Below are 17,275 nucleotides of genomic sequence, written 5' to 3'. Positions count from 1 at the left end.
TATTTTACAATGTTCAACCATTTGAATATAACCAGTCTGTGTCTCCCCAGTTCTCGGGCCATTCTGGGGGATGTCACAGTTGCAGTAGGGAGCCTGGACATTTATAGGTGCATTCTCTTCAGATATGTACCGAAGCCTAGAGCAGTACTGAGCTCCTGTGTTTCACAGAGCCGAGCCCAGAGCTGGACGTGAGTCTCCTCCTGCAGGCCCCGCTGGGCTGAGCCGCGTCCTGAATCATGCTGCTGGTTCAGGATGGTTCAGTGTGTCAAGTCAGTCATTTGGCAAGTTAACAAAAGGCCCTTTGATCCTGGTCATGTGGCGCTGCCGTCACTTGCTTGAGTTTGTGCCACTTTGCCGCAGGATCGTGGCTAAGCACAGTGTTCTGCACATGGAGGGATTCTTACATTTACCGTCTTCCCAGAGTGCGCTCGTGTTTATTGGGGAAGTAACTGACAGCTGACTCATGACATTGGGGAATTCTGAATAGCAGTGGATAGCAGGGGGGAAGAGAGAGGGACAGACAGACAGACACAGAGAGGCAGGACTCTGGGTTCTTTTGTTTTGTTTTTTTGAGATTGGGTCTCACTAGTGCAGGCTGGCCTTGAACTTGCTTGTGTAGCCCAAGCTGGCCTTGAATTCACAATGATCCTCCTGCCTCAGCCTCCCAAGTGCTGGGTTTATAAGCATGCACCACCACACCAAGCTTAAGTACAAAGTCTGGCCAAAGTATTGGTTACAGAATTTTTCAGAAAATAGTGTTACATTGGATTGGGATATCTGAATGTTTACTTGCTTAATGATTTACCACTATATTCTAAGAAAATAGTTGGGGCTGAATAATCCATTCTTTGGTTTGTTTCAGAAACATGTGTGTTTGCATTTCTTGGCCTGTCCATTTTTAGTTTTCCTCACAAGTTTGAAATTTCCTTTGTCATCTGGTGCATAGTAAGTATTTTCCTTGTTTTTTTATTTAACTGCTTATTCACAGATCAGTAATCACATGTTGGATTCATTTATGTAACTGTTAACTAGTCAAAGTCAACAGCTACATAGACACTCTTGTGTTTAAAGTCTCTTTTGTTAAAAAAAAACTGCAAACATATAATATGAATGTAAGAAGTAGAATTAAGTGAATGAATGTCCTTGGGAAAGGTCTCTTGTTTTTTAATTTTCAGTGATCTGGAATGTTATAAGTTTATGTGTTTTTTTTTGGTTGGTTGGGTTGGTGGTGAAAGCAGATTTCAAAATTGATTAACAATTATAATTATGTAAAAATGTTATGTACAGAAGAAAAAAACACTGCCACATGTTCACAGTGGTTATAAAACTGGAAGGTTTTTCCTATTGTCTACTTTTTCTGAATAATTTATGGTGACTGTCCTTCCTTAACTCAGTTTTACTCAGATGCGCCCCTTGCTAAGCTGACCCTGCACACTGGGCCCAGGCCCTTCCCTCCCTGGGTGCCGGCTGGGGCAAAGCAGCTCTGATAATCAGCATTTGGGAACCTGGTTCCAGCTGGACTGGACATAGCAGCAGGGTAAAAATCAAAACACACTCTTAAAAAAGGGAAAGAAAACTGTGTATTTATTTGTTTATTTAGGTCTTTTTGAGACAGGGTCTTACTCTGCAGTTCAGGCTGGCCTTGAACTCACTTTGTAGCCCATTCTGGCTTCAAACTCAAATCATCTTCCTGCCTCAGCCTCCTGAGTGTTGGGGTTACAGGCCTGCACCACCATGCCAGGCAGAAAGGAAAGGAAAATTTAATCAGCTGCAACAGAATCAAAATCCTTCCTTGTTGGGAATGAAACGGGAGGAGTGTGCTTAGCATTTAAGAGGCCGGCTCCCTGGAGTGTCTAATCCAAGCCGCCTCGGTGACATCCAGCTCGGGGCACAGCCCCACCGGCCTCCCCTGCCTCCTGCCCCGTCTCTTCCCTCCTTGCCAGCTCATCGCTCGCAGACCCTGCTGCCGGCTCACTGTCTAGCTAGTCCGCGGCTGGCTCCTCAGACCCTGTTAATCGGTGCGCTGCTAAGGCACCCCTTGGAGTGTAGCGAAATGCACCGTCAGTTCGCTTGTGTTGCCACTTGTCACAACACAGCTATCAGGAGGCAAACTTGTCTTCTAAGCAGCCACTCTGCCAGGTTTCAGACAGGTACACCATGTGCAGACTGGTGAGACCAACCTCTGTGGCACGTGGGCAAACTGAGCCACAGAAGATAAGGAGCCCACGAGACAGCCACTTTGCCACCCGCATGCTTCCACCTCCCGCCGGCCGGCGGTAGCAGTTTGCTGCTATCTGTCATAGCCATTTGTCCCCATACACAGGTCTCAGGACAGCAGAGTGGCAGCAGATGCCTTTGCCGTGATCATCCCAGCGTGGTCACTGTGGAGAAGGGGCCACATTTGATGGGAGCCAACACCCAAATGTAGGAATGAAGACTGCATATCGGGGCGAAACAGGGCCACCCCGTGGGTGCGAGGGGGCCCTGGGGCAGTAACTCAGTTTCCCTGAGCACCCCAGTGCAGCTAGCTCCTGGGCAAGGAGGGGCCTGGGGTGCGGGTGTTTACGGTTCCACCCTCAGATTCCGCTCTGCAGCCCGGGCACACTGGGGCCTGAGCCAGTTTTGCATCTACCTCTTCCCATCTGGTCATCTTGGACCAGTTACTTAACCTCTCTGTGCTTTGGTTTCCTTGTCTGCAAAGTGGAGGCGATAGCACCCGCTTCATAAAACCACTGCAGAGATTTAAATGCAGCCACGTAGAGAGTGCATAATGTGCTTCACATAGTGTCCGGCGCAGGAGAGCTGGATGATGGGGGGCAGCTGCTGTTAACCTGACCGCTGACGCACACTAGGCTCTCGCCAGGACAGAATAAACATGAAGCCTGGAATCCGCAAGCCTCTACCGAGCTGTTCAGCTAGCTATGGGGGAGCCAGGATGAAAAGGAAAATAAATTAATAAACAGTTCCAAGCCCCCACTTGGGTAGGATTTAAACTGTACATAAAGCTATATTTTGTTTTGGTTTCTTCTGCCGCACTGGGAATAGGACCCAAGGCCTAGCGTAAGCAAAGGGCCTCCCGTGTGCTGGGCAGGAACACCACCCAGGCCCCGCAGAGAGCTGTCTTCCGTTAGGACCCGGAGACCAGGGCAGCTGCTGGCTAGGCGAGGCGTGTGCGGCTTCTCTGGGAACACGCCTATGTGTTCCTTACCCAGCCCTCAGAATCCTCCCTCCTGGCCGGAGGAGCGGCCCCCACAGGAGAAGCAGGAACACCTCGTCTGTCACCCAGGTGTGCTGGCATGCAGCTCTAAGCCCAGGATTTGGGGAGGCTGAGGCAGGAAGTTCACAAGTTCAAGCTCAGCCTGTGCAACTTAGGGAGTGAGTGAGACCCTGTCCCAAAGTAGACAAGGACTGGCAGAGCGCCTCAGGGCAGAGGATTTGGGTTCATCCCCAGGGTCCAGCTGTCCCTGAGGCGCTCACCAGGAGGAACTTTGAGGCCCTGACACACAGCCCTGGCGACTTCCGCCCTGGCCTGTGGCATCCTGTGGTCTGTGTGGATACTGCACCGGTCTTTTCTTCCCAAGCAATGCACCAAGCTTTACGGGGACACATGGAACCTGGTGCCTCCACCAGCACGCGGGGCGGGTCTCGCCTGCCTTGTGTCACCGAGGACCCGGTTTGCGTCAGCTTCCACAGGCTTCGGCTTGTGCTAACGGCTGTCGCTCTCTGCTAACAGGTGCTTGTGCTGTTTGGCCGAGCGGTCAACATTTTCCCTCTTTCCTACCTCCTGAATTTCTTCCGGGATCATAAGATCACACCGAAGATGATGTTCATCATGTGGTTCAGTGGTGAGCGGCGGCGGCGGGAGGGGCCTGTGAGAAAAACAGGGTGCAGGGGCGCCCTCGGGGAGCCCGTTCACCTCCCGAGCCAAAAGCAGTAAAGCTCCGGCTGGACGGGAGTCCTTATGCATCTTTAAATTTACTTTTGAGGAATATATGGAGTTCTTTATGCTTTCTTGTTGTATAATTGGAATGTTCCATGTGGATTGGGATATAACAATATGCTTTATAGTCTTTTTCATCGGTACCAGGGATCGAACTCACGACTGCCTACTTGCAAGGCAGGTGCTTATGCTGCTGAGCTAAACCCCCAGCCCCAGAGTTCTCCTTTCAAAAAGCCTTGTTTCCAAAGGTGTGTGAGGTGTGTATATGTATGTGTGTATTCATAGTGTATATGCTAGTGAGGAGAAAACTGTACGGTGAGGTAGTTAACGCAAGGTCATGCATGGGGTCCCCAAGAATCTCAGCCAAGTGTCAGAGCAAGGGGCAGGATGGTGAGAGCCCCAGGGCAGGAGGGCCAGATGGGGAGGCAGTGGGGCAGCTCCTGCCTCCAGGGCCCCCGCCCCTCCCATCAGCACACCCTCCTCTTTCCCAGCAGAAAACCAGCAACCGAGGCCACAGTCCTGCCCCCGACCCCCTCCAAGGCTGGTCCCCTTGGTCACCTCTTGGCTAGGTCCACCATGAGTCACCCATTCTCCACATTGTCACCTCTTACCTGCTGCACTAGAATTGGCCGCCTGCTGCCAGCCCTGCTGGTCAGCCCCTTTCCTGGCCCATCTCCCAGCACACCAGCCCTTCCCTTGGTTGGAGTCTCCCCAGGGCCCGGCTATTCCCGGGCTGACCTCACCGGCAGGAGCCTCCTGTTGCTGACCTGTGGTCCGCGCTTTGCTCGAAGGACTTGCCCCTTCCCTGGCTGTGGTGCCAGCTATCTTGGTCCCACTCACCAGGCCTCCCTCTGGGATCCAGAGCCCGCTGCTCAGGGTTTCCTGTGACAGTCGGTGACACTGAGCACACAGAGCGCTTAGCACAGGGCCGGGCCACACACAGGACGAGTTTGGCCCACAGCAGCAGTCACCTGAGTCACAGGTTCAGTGGCCCCCTGCATAAGCACCTGGTGGACTGGAGCTGATGGCTCGGCCAGCTGGGCTGTAAATTTGGGCCACTTCTGTCCCTCTGCTGCAGCCTGCTCTCTGCACCCTCCTAGCCTCTCCATGGGTCTGTCCTGGTGTCCTAGTGTCCATGGTGCTGGGCTGAACCCAGCCAGGGATGCTATACCTCCTCTCCTGCTGGCCGCTGACCCTGTGCTGTCCCCTCAGGCCTGCGGGGCGCCATCCCTTACGCCCTGAGCCTGCACCTGGACCTGGAGCCCATGGAGAAGCGGCAGCTCATCGGCACCACCACCATCGTCATCGTGCTCTTCACCATCCTGCTGCTGGGCGGCAGCACCATGCCCCTCATCCGCCTCATGGACATCGAGGATGCCAAGGCCCGGCGCAGGAGCAAGAAGGACGTGAACCTCAGCAAGACAGAGAAGATGGTCAGTGCTGGCGGGCCCGGGCTGGGGTGGGCAAGGTGGGCCCAGAGGGGCACAGCTCCCGCGGGGGCTGAGGAGGAGGCGGAGAAAGCTGTGTGCTGACTCTGGCTCTTTGGAGTGGAGGCCCACCCCTGACCTGCTGAAGCCACAGAAGTCACGACAGGTGCCCTGGGTTCCCCAGGCAGCCTGAGGGCCCCGCGTTAGACTCCTCTCTGCCTCCTCCCTGCCCTCCCAGGTGCCCAGGCGCCCAGCCATCCAGCAGGCCGCATTCCACACCGAGGGCTCAAAATCACATCGTTGCCCAACATTTGCTGTACCTCCTGTTGCAGGCCCCAGGAGGGGAGGGTGGTTTGCAGTGACTGTGGCGCACGAGAGGTGGCCTCCTCCAGGACAGAGGACTCCACCATCCCTGCCACTGCTGCCTGCTGCAGCCAGGCCTCTGCGGGTGCCTTGCATCCCACCTCCGTGCGTTCCACCTGCTCACCTTCCAAGATGCGTCTTTTCCTAGTGCCTCATTGTAGGTCACCAGTCATTAACGACCCAGCAGTCTTCATGTGGCCGTTCCAATATGGGGTTAAGCTGGAGTACCGAGGCCTCACCCCAGCCCCTCAGCGGTGCTGCTGGCAGTACCTCAGTTGCCCTGGGCTCAGCAGGCTTGTTCTTTGTGCAGAGGCCCTTCCCCTGCCCGTGTGTGTGTGTGTGTGTGTGTGTGTGTGTGTGTGTGTGTGTGTGAAGACAGGGAGTTGCTATGTAGTTGGCTGCCTTTGAATTTACTGTGTAGCCCAGGCTGGCCTCAAACTTGTAGCAATCTTCCTGTCTCAGCCTCCCAAGTGTTAGAATTACAGGCCTGTGCCATCACTCCTGGTTTCTTGGGTGGTTTTTGTTATTGTGGTTGGTTTTGGTTTGGTTTGGTTTTTTTGAGACAGGATCTTTGTAATCCAGGCTGGCCTTGAAACAGCCCAGATTGGCCTCAAATGTGAAGTGATTGATCCTCCTGCCTCAGCTTTCCGAGTGCTGAGATTACAGTGTGTACCACCACGCCCAGTTTGTTTTTGTGTGTTTTTATGAAAACTTTTTGGGCCAGACCTCATGGCATATGTCTGTAATCCCAGTACTGGGAGGCTGAGGCAGGAGGGTTGCCACCTGGGCTACATAGTGAATTTAAGGCCAGCCAAAGCTGCACAGCAAGACCTTCTCTCAAACAAAACAACCAAAACCTCTTGAATAGGTTCCCAAATGTTTTCATGGGTATCAGAATGAGTGCCAGGCTTGTCACACACAGGCCACTGGCCCTCACCGTGAGGGTCTTACAATTCGGAGTGGTGCCCAAAAGAATTAGCGTCTCTCCCTGGCTGCTGGGCGCTGCTCCTGGGGGAAGGACATGCTGCCGCCGTGGCGTCTTGGGGCAACACTGAGAAGCAGCAGGAAGCAAATTTTGAGGGCCAGGGCAGTGGGACACCTGCCGGACCTGAGACCTACGCCGTCCCCTCCGGCCTCTACACCTGCACCAGCTCATGGCTGTCCTACAGCTGCCAGGCGTCTCCCTGGGCACTGTTCGTTCTCGTGGAATTTCCTGACTCCCTGGGAACCGTGCCCACTGCCACCTAGCACTGGTCACAAAGCACACTTAGGGCTGGGGACACTGGTGGCCATGACAGGGAGGCGTGGGTGGTGTGAGGGCTCCAGGTGACAGCCTCTGGCTGCCTTGTCGCCCAGGGCAACACCATTGAGTCGGAGCACTTGTCGGAGCTCACCGAGGAGGAGTACGAAGCCCACTACATCCGGCGGCAGGACCTCAAGGGCTTCCTGTGGCTGGACGCCAAGTACCTGAACCCCTTCTTCACACGGAGACTCACGCAGGAGGTGGGGCCTGGGCCGTGCCATGGTGCCACACGCCCCTTCCCTTGCTTGGGACATGCAGTGGCCAAGGGTGGGAGCAGGGTGGGGGCCAGAGGCTGTGTGGGGCTGGGGTGCCGGTGGTTTGTGGGACTCCACACCTGTTGCCTTGCTGCCCTGCTTAGTTCTTGTGCGGTAATAGACTGGCTGACAGTTGGTTTCCGGGGCTGTCTTCGGCAGTTGCTGACCATCAGACTGTCAGGTGTGCCAGCACTGCCCCTCTTCTCTACCACACACAGAAGGGCCCTGCTGCAGTTGGCCGGGCAATGCTGACATCGCCTGTGCTGTTCCCGATGCATGGACACACGGACACACGCAGGCACATGCACACACACGCACAGACAAGCATCTTTTGCCCTCTTCCTCGGCCTGACCCTGCCGCCGACACTGACAGCTCGCTGTCTCTCACCCAGGACCTGCACCACGGGCGCATCCAGATGAAGAGCCTGACCAACAAGTGGTACGAGGAGGTGCGCCAGGGCCCGTCGGGCTCCGAGGACGACGAGCAGGAGCTGTTCTGACCAAGGGGCAGGTGCTGGGATGCGGGTGCCCCCGACGCCCAGGGCACCACAGGGCTGCAGGCCTAGTGCCAGCTGCTGTGGAAATGTGCATCGCCCTCCTCCCTGCCAACCTCTGTGCTGCTGTTGCTTCCCTGCTCTGGGGGTGCCTGCTGGAGGAGGAGGCTACAGGGGAGTCCTCAGGGAGCCCTGGAGAGGGCTGTGTCAACTGAGGTGTGATGTTCCCGGCCACGCTGTCACTGTGACCTGAGGAGCAGCTGCCATCTGCTTGAGTCACCAGGTGCCTCTCTGGTCACCGCAGCAGTTGTGAGCCTCGTGACTCCCATGCCCCGTCCTTGGGGCAGAAACTGACCGTTTCCCTTTACCTCTCAGGGCCCACCCAGCCCAGCTCCTGCGGGCAGCTGCGCCCTGGCTTCCTGGGGTGTTTACACTGGTGGGCATCAAGCCTCAGGGGCCCGGCTCTGCCAGGCTGGAAGCCTCACCCCTGCAGATGGGGACAGCAGGCTTTGGGCCTTCTTTGGGTCTGGAAAGCGACAAATACGTGGTGTGTAGGGCGGCCAGCGCTGCCTGGACAGCTCCAGTGTGCACTGGCACAGGTGCTGGAGGCTGGTGGCTGCTCCCCGTCAGTCCCTTCCTCCGTGACTCCCAGCTCCACCCTTACCCAGGTGCCACCTTCCCTGCTCTTTGCACTTACCTCCTCTTCCCTTCCCCAGTTGCCTACCATCTTGGGTCCCAGCACCCCTGTGAACCCTGAGAAAAGGTCTCCCCGGCCCCACCCTCAGGGAGCCTCGGTGCTGCGCTCCCGTGCGCATGCGCACTCCTACCCACGCGCGCACCCTGGCTCACCTGGCCTTACCATACCTGTTTGATCTTGTCAGCTGTTGACAGCTTCCTCACAGGGCTCTGGGTGGGGACTCAAGGCCCCTGTGCACCTGAGAAGCCCAGGGTTGGTCGCTGGGGCGGCAGAAGCACGACCTCTGACCCACGGGCCTTCCCGCCCGCCCCTCACCTTTCAGGAAGTTATCAGGAGGGCTGGAGAGCTGAACGCGGGCGTTGTCTTGCTGTATCTCTCACCTGAATCCCGTAGTTTAAGCTGGTCTTGCCTTGCATGATTTTGGCCTCCAGCACTTTCTTTCCTGGATAAAGAAAGCCAGGGGAAGAGGACTTTTGCCTGCACCTGAGTGCAGCCAGACTAAGCGTACTGTGCTGTGAGCCCAGCTCAGAATAATTTATTTTCTCTCTTGAAACTTGGGATCTGATCTCAGGAGCTACAGGTTGCTTTGCAAGCTCAATAGCTTGCCAAAGTTTCTTCATTTTTTCTTTTAAGTGTTAAGTTCAATCTGGGCACCGTGGTGCCACTCCTGTAATTCCAGTTCTGTGGGAGGCTTAACCAGGAGGATCACAAGTTCAAAACCAGCCTGGCTACCTTAAGAATTTAGCAAGAACTTGGGGAAAAAAATGTTTTTAAAAAGGCTAGGGATATAGCGTAGTGCAAAGACGCTGTTCAACCCTTAGTACTTTTTTATTTTTTATTTTTTGGTGCCAGGGATTGAACTCATGACCGTGTTTGCCAGCCAGGCTCTTCTGCCACTAAGCTAAATCCCTGGCCCAGTCCTCACTACTTTAAAAAAAAAAAAAGTTCCTGGTTTAAGCCACGAAGAGTTTGGATCTCAGTTCAGACCATCCGGGATCAGCAGGTCTGATGCCGCAGCCACACCACGCCTGCCGCCCACCTTTTGGCTGAGAACGAAAGCAGCGCTGGGCCGACGCGGGGAACTTTGCTCTGGGGACCCGCGCCAGCCTGGCTCTCCCGTGAGCCCCATCTGCCCTCTGCTGGCCAAGTGGGCATCCTGCAACCACGTGAGGGTGACCTCGCCTCATCTTGTAGAAGTCAAAAGCCCTGGAGGTGGATTGTTTTCAGGTCCGTGGCTTCCGTCTCCGGTGAATGCACTCCAGAACACAGGCCGCCCGCCCTGTGGGGTGGTTGGGTTGGGGCCTGGAAACCCAGGCACTCTGCTCCACCTGGCACGCCGCCAGGACATTAAATTCCACCTGGGTCCTGGACCGCAGAGCCCCAGGCAGTGTTTTAGGTGAAAACTCCAGCATGGTGGGTAGTGTACACTTGTAACGCCATCACTGCAGAGCACAGAGTCAGGGGGATCGCTGTGAGTTCCAGGCCAGGTCGGACTGCATAGTGAGTTCAAGGTCAGCCTGAACAGTGTAGCAAGACACCCTATCTCAAAAGAAAAAAGGAAAAAAACTTCAGGCTGAAGCACAGGCTCTTGAGAGTAAGGAGCCAGCCTCCCACCCCCTTTTCATCTGCTGCTGCTTGTCAATCATGCTGTGGGCTGTTCTGGGCTGGAGAGCAGGGAGGACTGCTGCAGACCCCTGTGCTTCTGCACCCCCACACCGCATGGCCCCCTGGAGGAGCCAGGGCCCTTCCTTGCCCGGTGCATCCTTGCCCTTGGTTCTCCACAGGAGAAGCAGGGCCGAGGCTGGCCCAGGACTAGGCGGGAAGATGCAGCGGACCCCACAGGTGGCGCAGGAAGGGACCCTAGGTGTCCCCAGTTGCGACCTCCCGGGGTTCTCCAGCTTATATTCTCTACTTCCTGCGGGGTTCCATCTTTAGGACCTTTGGGAGCCCCTGCTTGTGTCGCTGGGCATTAGGCATTCGAAATTGGTGGAAGTCATGTCACTGGATAATTTATTTAGGAATAAAAATGCTGTGAATCCGAGCTGGCTTCTGTGTGTCTCCATCTCGGGAGAGCCAGTGGACAGAACGGCTGCGGAGATGCAGCACCTCCCAGAGGAGGGGCAGGTGAGCCCTCCCTGCAGGAGCCCAGCCACTCATCCTGCCAGGAGGAGGCTGCCCGGAGCATTTGTCCACTATGTGCTCCAAACAGGTGTCCAAGGCCGTCTAGGGTGGTGGCCACGACGTGCTCCTGTCCCTGCCCTGCCTGCAGCTGGGGTTCCCGATTTCTCCCAAAAGAACCAGCGTTGGAGTCCAGGCGGCTGGAGGCCTGGGTGCAGACAAGTGTTTCTCTACTGCAATGGACAGTGATACTCGGCGTGGGTGTCAGGAAGACACCGGAGTGAGGGGGTCTCTAGCCTGAGCAATGAAGTCTCCTGAGCCAGTATTAGCCTGATCCTCATGGGGCTGCTGCCAAGAGGGGAGGGCAGGGGAGAGATCCTGAGTGGCCGGAGGGGCACCTACAGCTTACACTCACGTTGAACTCCTAGGGACCCTCAGAGTAAAGGGGAGAGAGCAATCCAGAAGTATCCCAGCACTCAGGAGGCTGAGGCAGGAGAATCGATGCAAGTTTGAGGCTAACCTGACTTACCTGAACTCATAGGGAGACCTATCCAAAAAGAGAAAAAATTATTTTCCTTGAGGCCATAAAGCTGGGGAAAGGATATGAGAAAGATTGTGCATAGTTTTGAGCCCATAACCTTCATTCGTTCTAAGGAGAGCTCAGGCATGGTGGTGCACAGCTGAATAATCCCAGACTCAAGAAACTGAGGCAGGATTGCCGTCAGTTTGAGGCCAGCCTGGGATATATAGGAATTCAATGCCAGCCTGAACTGCACAGCAAGATCTTGTCTCAAATTTAAAAACTAAGGCTGGGAATGTAGCTCAGTGTGAAAGCCCTGGTTTCACTCCTCAATATGAAGAAAACAACAAAATCTTAGAGTTAAGGAGGAAAGCAAGCTTCAGAAGAATATGTTGCAAGGACATATAAAGATCCTGTGTGAGATCCTGTCCTGAGGGGGGCAGTGTGAGGAGGCTGGAGAGGCCACCGGCAGGCCGAAGGACAGGAATCGCCCTTGAGGGCCGCCGACAGCCATCCTGCCTTCCACCTTGCAGCTCTGCCCTGAGGATTCTGCCTCCTGACAGCAGGGGGCAGCGACAAGCTTGTCCTGTGTGTCCAATCCCAGCCTGCCCAGCGGCCAGCTCTGGGGTGAGTAACAGATCTTCAGGCTCAGGGTAGGGCCCCCTCTCAGCAGTCAGAAGCAGGGGCCTTCACAGTGACAAAATCTCAACGTGGCAGCTTCCTGGTGCCCTTGAGAACCAGGAGTCAGCCTGAGGACAAAAGATGATGTTAAGTAAAAATTCTTTGGACCTGATTTTTTTAAGTGGTATTAGGGATTGAATGATCCCAGGGCCTTCACCCTGAACTGTATCAGCAGCCTGCGTTTTGAAATTTACTTTGAGTTGGGCATGGTGGCACACAACTACACCACTGTAACCCCACCTCAGGAGGCTGAGGTGGAAGAATCACCATAAATTTGAGGCCAGCCTGGGCTACAGAGTCAGGGCCAGCCTAAACTAGGTAGCATGACCCTAAAAAAATGGAGCTGGGTGTGGTGGCACGAACCTGTAATCCTAGCATTTGGGAAGCTGAGGCAGGGGGTTGCTGCGAATTCAAGGCCAGTCTGGGCTACCCAGTGACTTTGAGGCCAGCCTGAACTCCATAGAGAGGCCCTGTCTCAAGTCCCTGCCCCCTAAAAAAAAATTAATAAAATCTGAGTAGGATGTGGTGATGGTGATGCACCCCTGCAATCTCAGCAGTGAGAGGTTGAAGCAGAATTACCAAAAGTTCAAGGCCAGCCTGAACTACACAGAGAGACTGTCATAAAATGAATAGGCCTCACCTGCACTAAGCCAGGTCTAACCATTCTGACTGGTTCCAACTGACCCAGACTGGTTCTGGCTGGTCCTGGCCAATTCCAATGAGCCCAGATGGGTTCCAATCTGTTTCAACTGGTTCCATCAGCTCCCGACTGGACTAGTTCCAACCAACCCTGACTGGTTCCACCCATGTCTGTCCAGACCTGACCATATCTGATCAGACTGGACCGGTTCTGACTGGACTGGACTGGTTCCAGTCAGCCCATACCAGTTCCAAATGGTTCCAACTTGTCCAAATTGGTCTAGTCCAGTTCCAACCAGAGTGGACCCACTCTGAACAGTTCCAGCCCAGACCAACTGATCGTAACCCTATCAGGACCCCAGCCTGCAGTCCTCTTCCTCTGCCACCAGGAGTGCTGGGAGTATAGGTGTGTGCCATCACACCTACCTGTATTTCCTCTTTCCTAAACTATACCAAGTCACAGATGAATGGAATTTTCTTTTTGAGACAGGGTCTCACTACGTAGTCCTGCTGCCCTTACACTATGTCGTGCAGACAGGCTCAGCACTGTGGTAGTCCTCCTGCCTCATCCTGAGTGCTGGGATTATAGATGGCTGACACTATACCCAACCTTGGGATTTCTTTTAATTTAAAAATGGCTGGACTTGCTGTCAGGACTTTCTTCACAGTGGCTGGCCCTGCGTGCTCCAGGGTGTACTCTCAGTTTGCTTTTTCTCCTATTAGCCCAAGATCACTCTGCAGAGCCAGCTTCTCCCTCTTCATATTTTCAAATAAACATTGTTACTATTAAAAAAAAAATCATCCAGGAAATTGCTTAAAAAAAAAGTACAAAAGGTACTATCACATCACGTGAGGGTAGATTTTTATTTAGGGTTCATAAAACACCTCCTGAGATATGGTAGCTCATGCCTGTAATCCCAGCACTTTGGCAAGCAGATGGCTGTGAATTCAAGGCCAGCCCGAACTACGAAGTAAGACCTTGTCTCAAAAAACAAAAACAAAATGTAAGGGCTGGGGATATAGCTCAGTGGCATAAGTGCCTGCCAGGCAGGCGCAAGGTTCTAAGTTTGATTCCTGGTACCCAAAAAAAAAACCCTTCCATCAGTAAAAGAATTAGCTATATAAGTTCAGAAGGAGAAACTAAATCGCCTTATCAGAAAGGGAAGAGAAATGGGGAAGCAAACTCATTTTACTGTGCAATGGAGAGAGAGTGGGACAGCTAGCCCCCTTGTCGGTAAGGGAGGGAGCCCAGAGCTGCAGCCGAGGTCTTTGTGCTCAGCCCCTTTATCACATGGCGAGGAAGGGGCTCTCTCCCTTGAGAGCTGGAGTAGCCTGACCAGCTGTGCTGGCCCTGAGACCCCTGACTTGGCCATAGTCCCTTCTGTCGCCAACGGGTACGTTCTGGACGAGCTCTTCTGTGGTCGCTGTGCTGTCCAGGTGCCCGTCTGGTGAGATTTACAGCAGAGTTCACATCAGAGCTCAGGGCTGAACCAGCAGAAGGGATGCCCGTGCGCTTCAGGGCACTCACACAGTGAGAGCAGAATAAGCACACGCACCTGCACACACAGGAGAGCGGGCCGGCTCCTGCCGCAGTGCTCTGTGCAGTGTCCACGGCCCCTCCACGTTGCCTTTCCTTCTGCGCTGCCTTGGAGGTGAGGGAGGAGGGAACTGGCCCTGGCACAGGACGTGAGCCGGGAGGAGCGAGTTCAGCTGCTCTGGTGTCCACTCTCGTGCTGCTAGCAGGGAGTGGCACAGCCCAGAGAGGGGACCCCAGGCCCCACGGGCACACTGAGCCCACCCACCCACCACCTTCCTCGCTGCCTTTGTGTCCGCAGCTGAAGCCCCTAATGATGTCTGAGAGGAATGTTTGTTTTTCTGCTTTTGTACAACATGTGCAAATAAACAGGAAATGGGAAAAATAAAAACAACAACCAATTTCTAGGACATTGAGAGAATGGAGGACTATGTTAAATAAAATGGGAATGAAAGGAGAATCATTTGCAAATTCGAGATCAGCCTGGGCTAGAGAGGGCGCCCAAGGCCAGCCTGAACTGCATGGTGAGAGCCTGAGCCAAAAAGGGGGGGGGGGGACCTCAAATAAGCCAAAGGTATACATGCAAACCCTAAGCGAAACTCGAGCTTCTTTGACAGATGCATTTTGAGGAAAACCAAGAACATGGGCACCACAGTGGTGACCTAAAGTAAAGGTGACCGGCAGAGCAATCAGGGGCAGTGTCAGGGACTCATCTGGGCTGTCGGGGACACAAAGCACAAGTCCACATTCATGGCTAAGCCAACTGCACATGCAGACACTGGCTGGAGATCTGGGTGATGACACCGTCTATGGTCTGTTCCAGCTGGAAGACACCACAGGCCAGATGGCTCACAGGCAGTGGAAACGGCCTCCTCACACTGAGGAGGCCAGGAGGCCCAGCACCGGCGGCAGCGCACTGGTGTCTGGTGGGTCCCTTCCTGGCTCATTGACAGGGTCTTCCTGCTAGGCCTTCAGTTGGCACAAGAGAAATGCTCAGTTTAGCCCTGGAGGACACTAACTCCATGCTGACGGCTCCACCTCATCCCCTAAATCTCTTCCCAAATGTCAACCTCCTAATGCCGGCACACCAGGCTATGATTTCCAACATACAGACCTCGAGAGACACAAATATTCTGTCCTTAGAGGTACTCTGTCTTAAAATCTTGTTTTGCCAAGGTGGCACATGCCTGTAATTCCAGCATGCAGGATGCTGAGACAGGAGGATTGCTTTGAATTTGAGGCCAGCCTGGGCTATACATAGTGAGTTCAAGCCAACCTGAACTGTACAGTGAAACCCTGTCTCAGAAAAAAAAAAAAAGCTTTTTTTTTTTTTTTTTTATTGGTACCAGGGATCGAACTCACAACCGCCTGCTTGCAAAGCAGGTTCTTATGCCACTGAGCTAAATCCCCAGCCCCCTAAAAAAAAAAAAAAAAGCTTTTGTCTTATGCATATAGGCACTGAAACTTTCACAAAGAAAACACGTCTGGATTTTGCTTCAAAGAAGTGGAGAAATCGGGGCTGGGGATTTAGCTCAGCAGCATAAGTGCCTGCCTTGCAAGCAGGCAGTCGTGAGTTCGATCCCTGGTACCGATAAAAACGAAAAAGACAAAAAAAAAAAGAAGGAGAGATGGATGGACAGGACAGAGAGAACACAGGTTGGTCACAGTTTGTAACTGTTGAGTAGCTAACAGTGGACTCAGTGTTCACAAGAGTTCATTACACTAGTTGCCCTTCTCTTGTAAATAAAAAAGGTTCTTACAATAGGCAAATGAGGGAAAATGACACTTAAGAAGGTAACAGATTTTCACCTAAAAAACCTGGAATGGCACAGGTCTGTCATCTCAGTACTGTGGGAGACTGAGGCCAGAGGTCGCTATGAGTTTGAGGCCAGCCTGGGCTACAGTGTGAGCTCAAGGCGGCCGAGGCCCGAGGCAGGAGGGTCACTAAGTTAACGGCAGCATCAAAGCAAATGGAAAGGGCCGGAATGTAGCTCCACCCAAAAGTCCTGGGCTCCACTGAGGAAATTCCTAAGACCAAGCCACCACTCGGAAAGAATGCTCTAAAGGACATTCTAGAAAGAGGTAACAGCTCCATGAACACCAACAGAATGAGGTTACCAAGGAAGGCAAGCAATTAAATGGGGGCCGGGGGAGCAACAGAAAAATAACATGACAAGGATAAGTCAACACACACGCTACAACCACTGCGCTAAGGGCCTCAGTTCACCAATCAAAAGCAAGAAACTGGCAGACTGGATCAAGAAATAACATCCAACATTATGCTGCATACAAGAAATATTTAATTGAAAAAGAAAACATAAAACTGAAAGTCAAAGATGAAAAATAATGTTCCATGCAACAGAAACCCAGAAGAAGCAGGACGGCTATTCTGTGTGCAGACAAAGCAGATTTCAAGCCAAGCCTGATTAGGAGAAACAAAGGTCACTACGTCCCTATAAAGGGAATGATCCAACAGGAAGACACAACAAGCATACACACACACACCCAACTATATAAAACAAATACTAACAGACATGAAGAATCAAGTAAGTGCTAATGCGAACTGTACTGGGAATCTCAGTACCCCACGTCACAAACAGATCAACTAGACAAAAAATTAAGACTGAAATATTAGCACTGAACCAAACGTTAGAACAAATGGACTCAGTAGACTGTGGAGCGTTCTACCCCACAACATCAGAATACACAGTCTTCCCACCTGCACAAAGAATGTCCTCCAAAATATGCCACATACTAACTCACTGAACACACTTACATAAATGCAAAGGAACTGAGATTATTCCATGCATGTTATCAGACCACAGTGCAATGAAATTGGAAATCAGTGGCAAAAAATCCCACAAGAACTTCATAAACACATGAAAAATAACACCCTCCTGAACAACCAATGGGACACAGATAAAATTAAAAAATTAAAGTTTTTACAATTAAATGATAATGCCGATACAGCATACAGAATCTACAGGAAACTATGAAAGCAGCGCTGTGAGGGAAATTTACAGCAATGAATACGTGTGAGCTCAAAGAAACAACTTAATGTTGAACCTCAGGCTTCTAAAAAGAAGAAGAGGCAGCCAAGCCCAAAGCTCACATGAGGGAGGAAACTGTAAGGATCAGAGCAGGAGTTCAGGCAATGGAGACTACGAAGACAGCACAAAGCCTCGATGAATTGAAGAGCTGGCTCTCTGAAAGGTTAAATAAAGTCAAAACACCCTTCGCCAACCTTATAAATAAGAGAGAGAAAGACAGAAAGACAGACAGAAAGAAAAGACAGACAGAAAGAA

General features: G+C 52.8%; 1 protein-coding gene across 1 annotated transcript in view; it reads left to right on the top strand.

Annotated features, from left to right (window-relative positions):
* Slc9a8 (solute carrier family 9 member A8) overlaps positions 1–10,519 on the top strand; it is a 61,287-nt gene extending 50,768 nt beyond the window's left edge. The window contains exons 12-16 of the mRNA XM_005002814.4: positions 863–945; positions 3,734–3,845; positions 5,153–5,373; positions 7,087–7,233; positions 7,680–10,519. Coding sequence (XP_005002871.1) covers positions 863–945; positions 3,734–3,845; positions 5,153–5,373; positions 7,087–7,233; positions 7,680–7,787 — 671 coding nt within the window. The 3' untranslated portion in view covers positions 7,788–10,519. The remainder of the gene's footprint in view (positions 1–862; positions 946–3,733; positions 3,846–5,152; positions 5,374–7,086; positions 7,234–7,679) is intronic.
* The last annotated feature ends 6,756 nt before the right edge of the window (positions 10,520–17,275 follow it).

Source organism: Cavia porcellus, unplaced genomic scaffold, assembly GCF_034190915.1.
Source record: "Cavia porcellus strain 051 isolate PalLab524CR breed Dunkin Hartley unplaced genomic scaffold, mCavPor4.1 scaffold_5, whole genome shotgun sequence".
Taxonomy (NCBI): Eukaryota; Metazoa; Chordata; class Mammalia; order Rodentia; family Caviidae; genus Cavia; species Cavia porcellus.
This window is presented reverse-complemented; position numbering and strand designations above follow the sequence as displayed.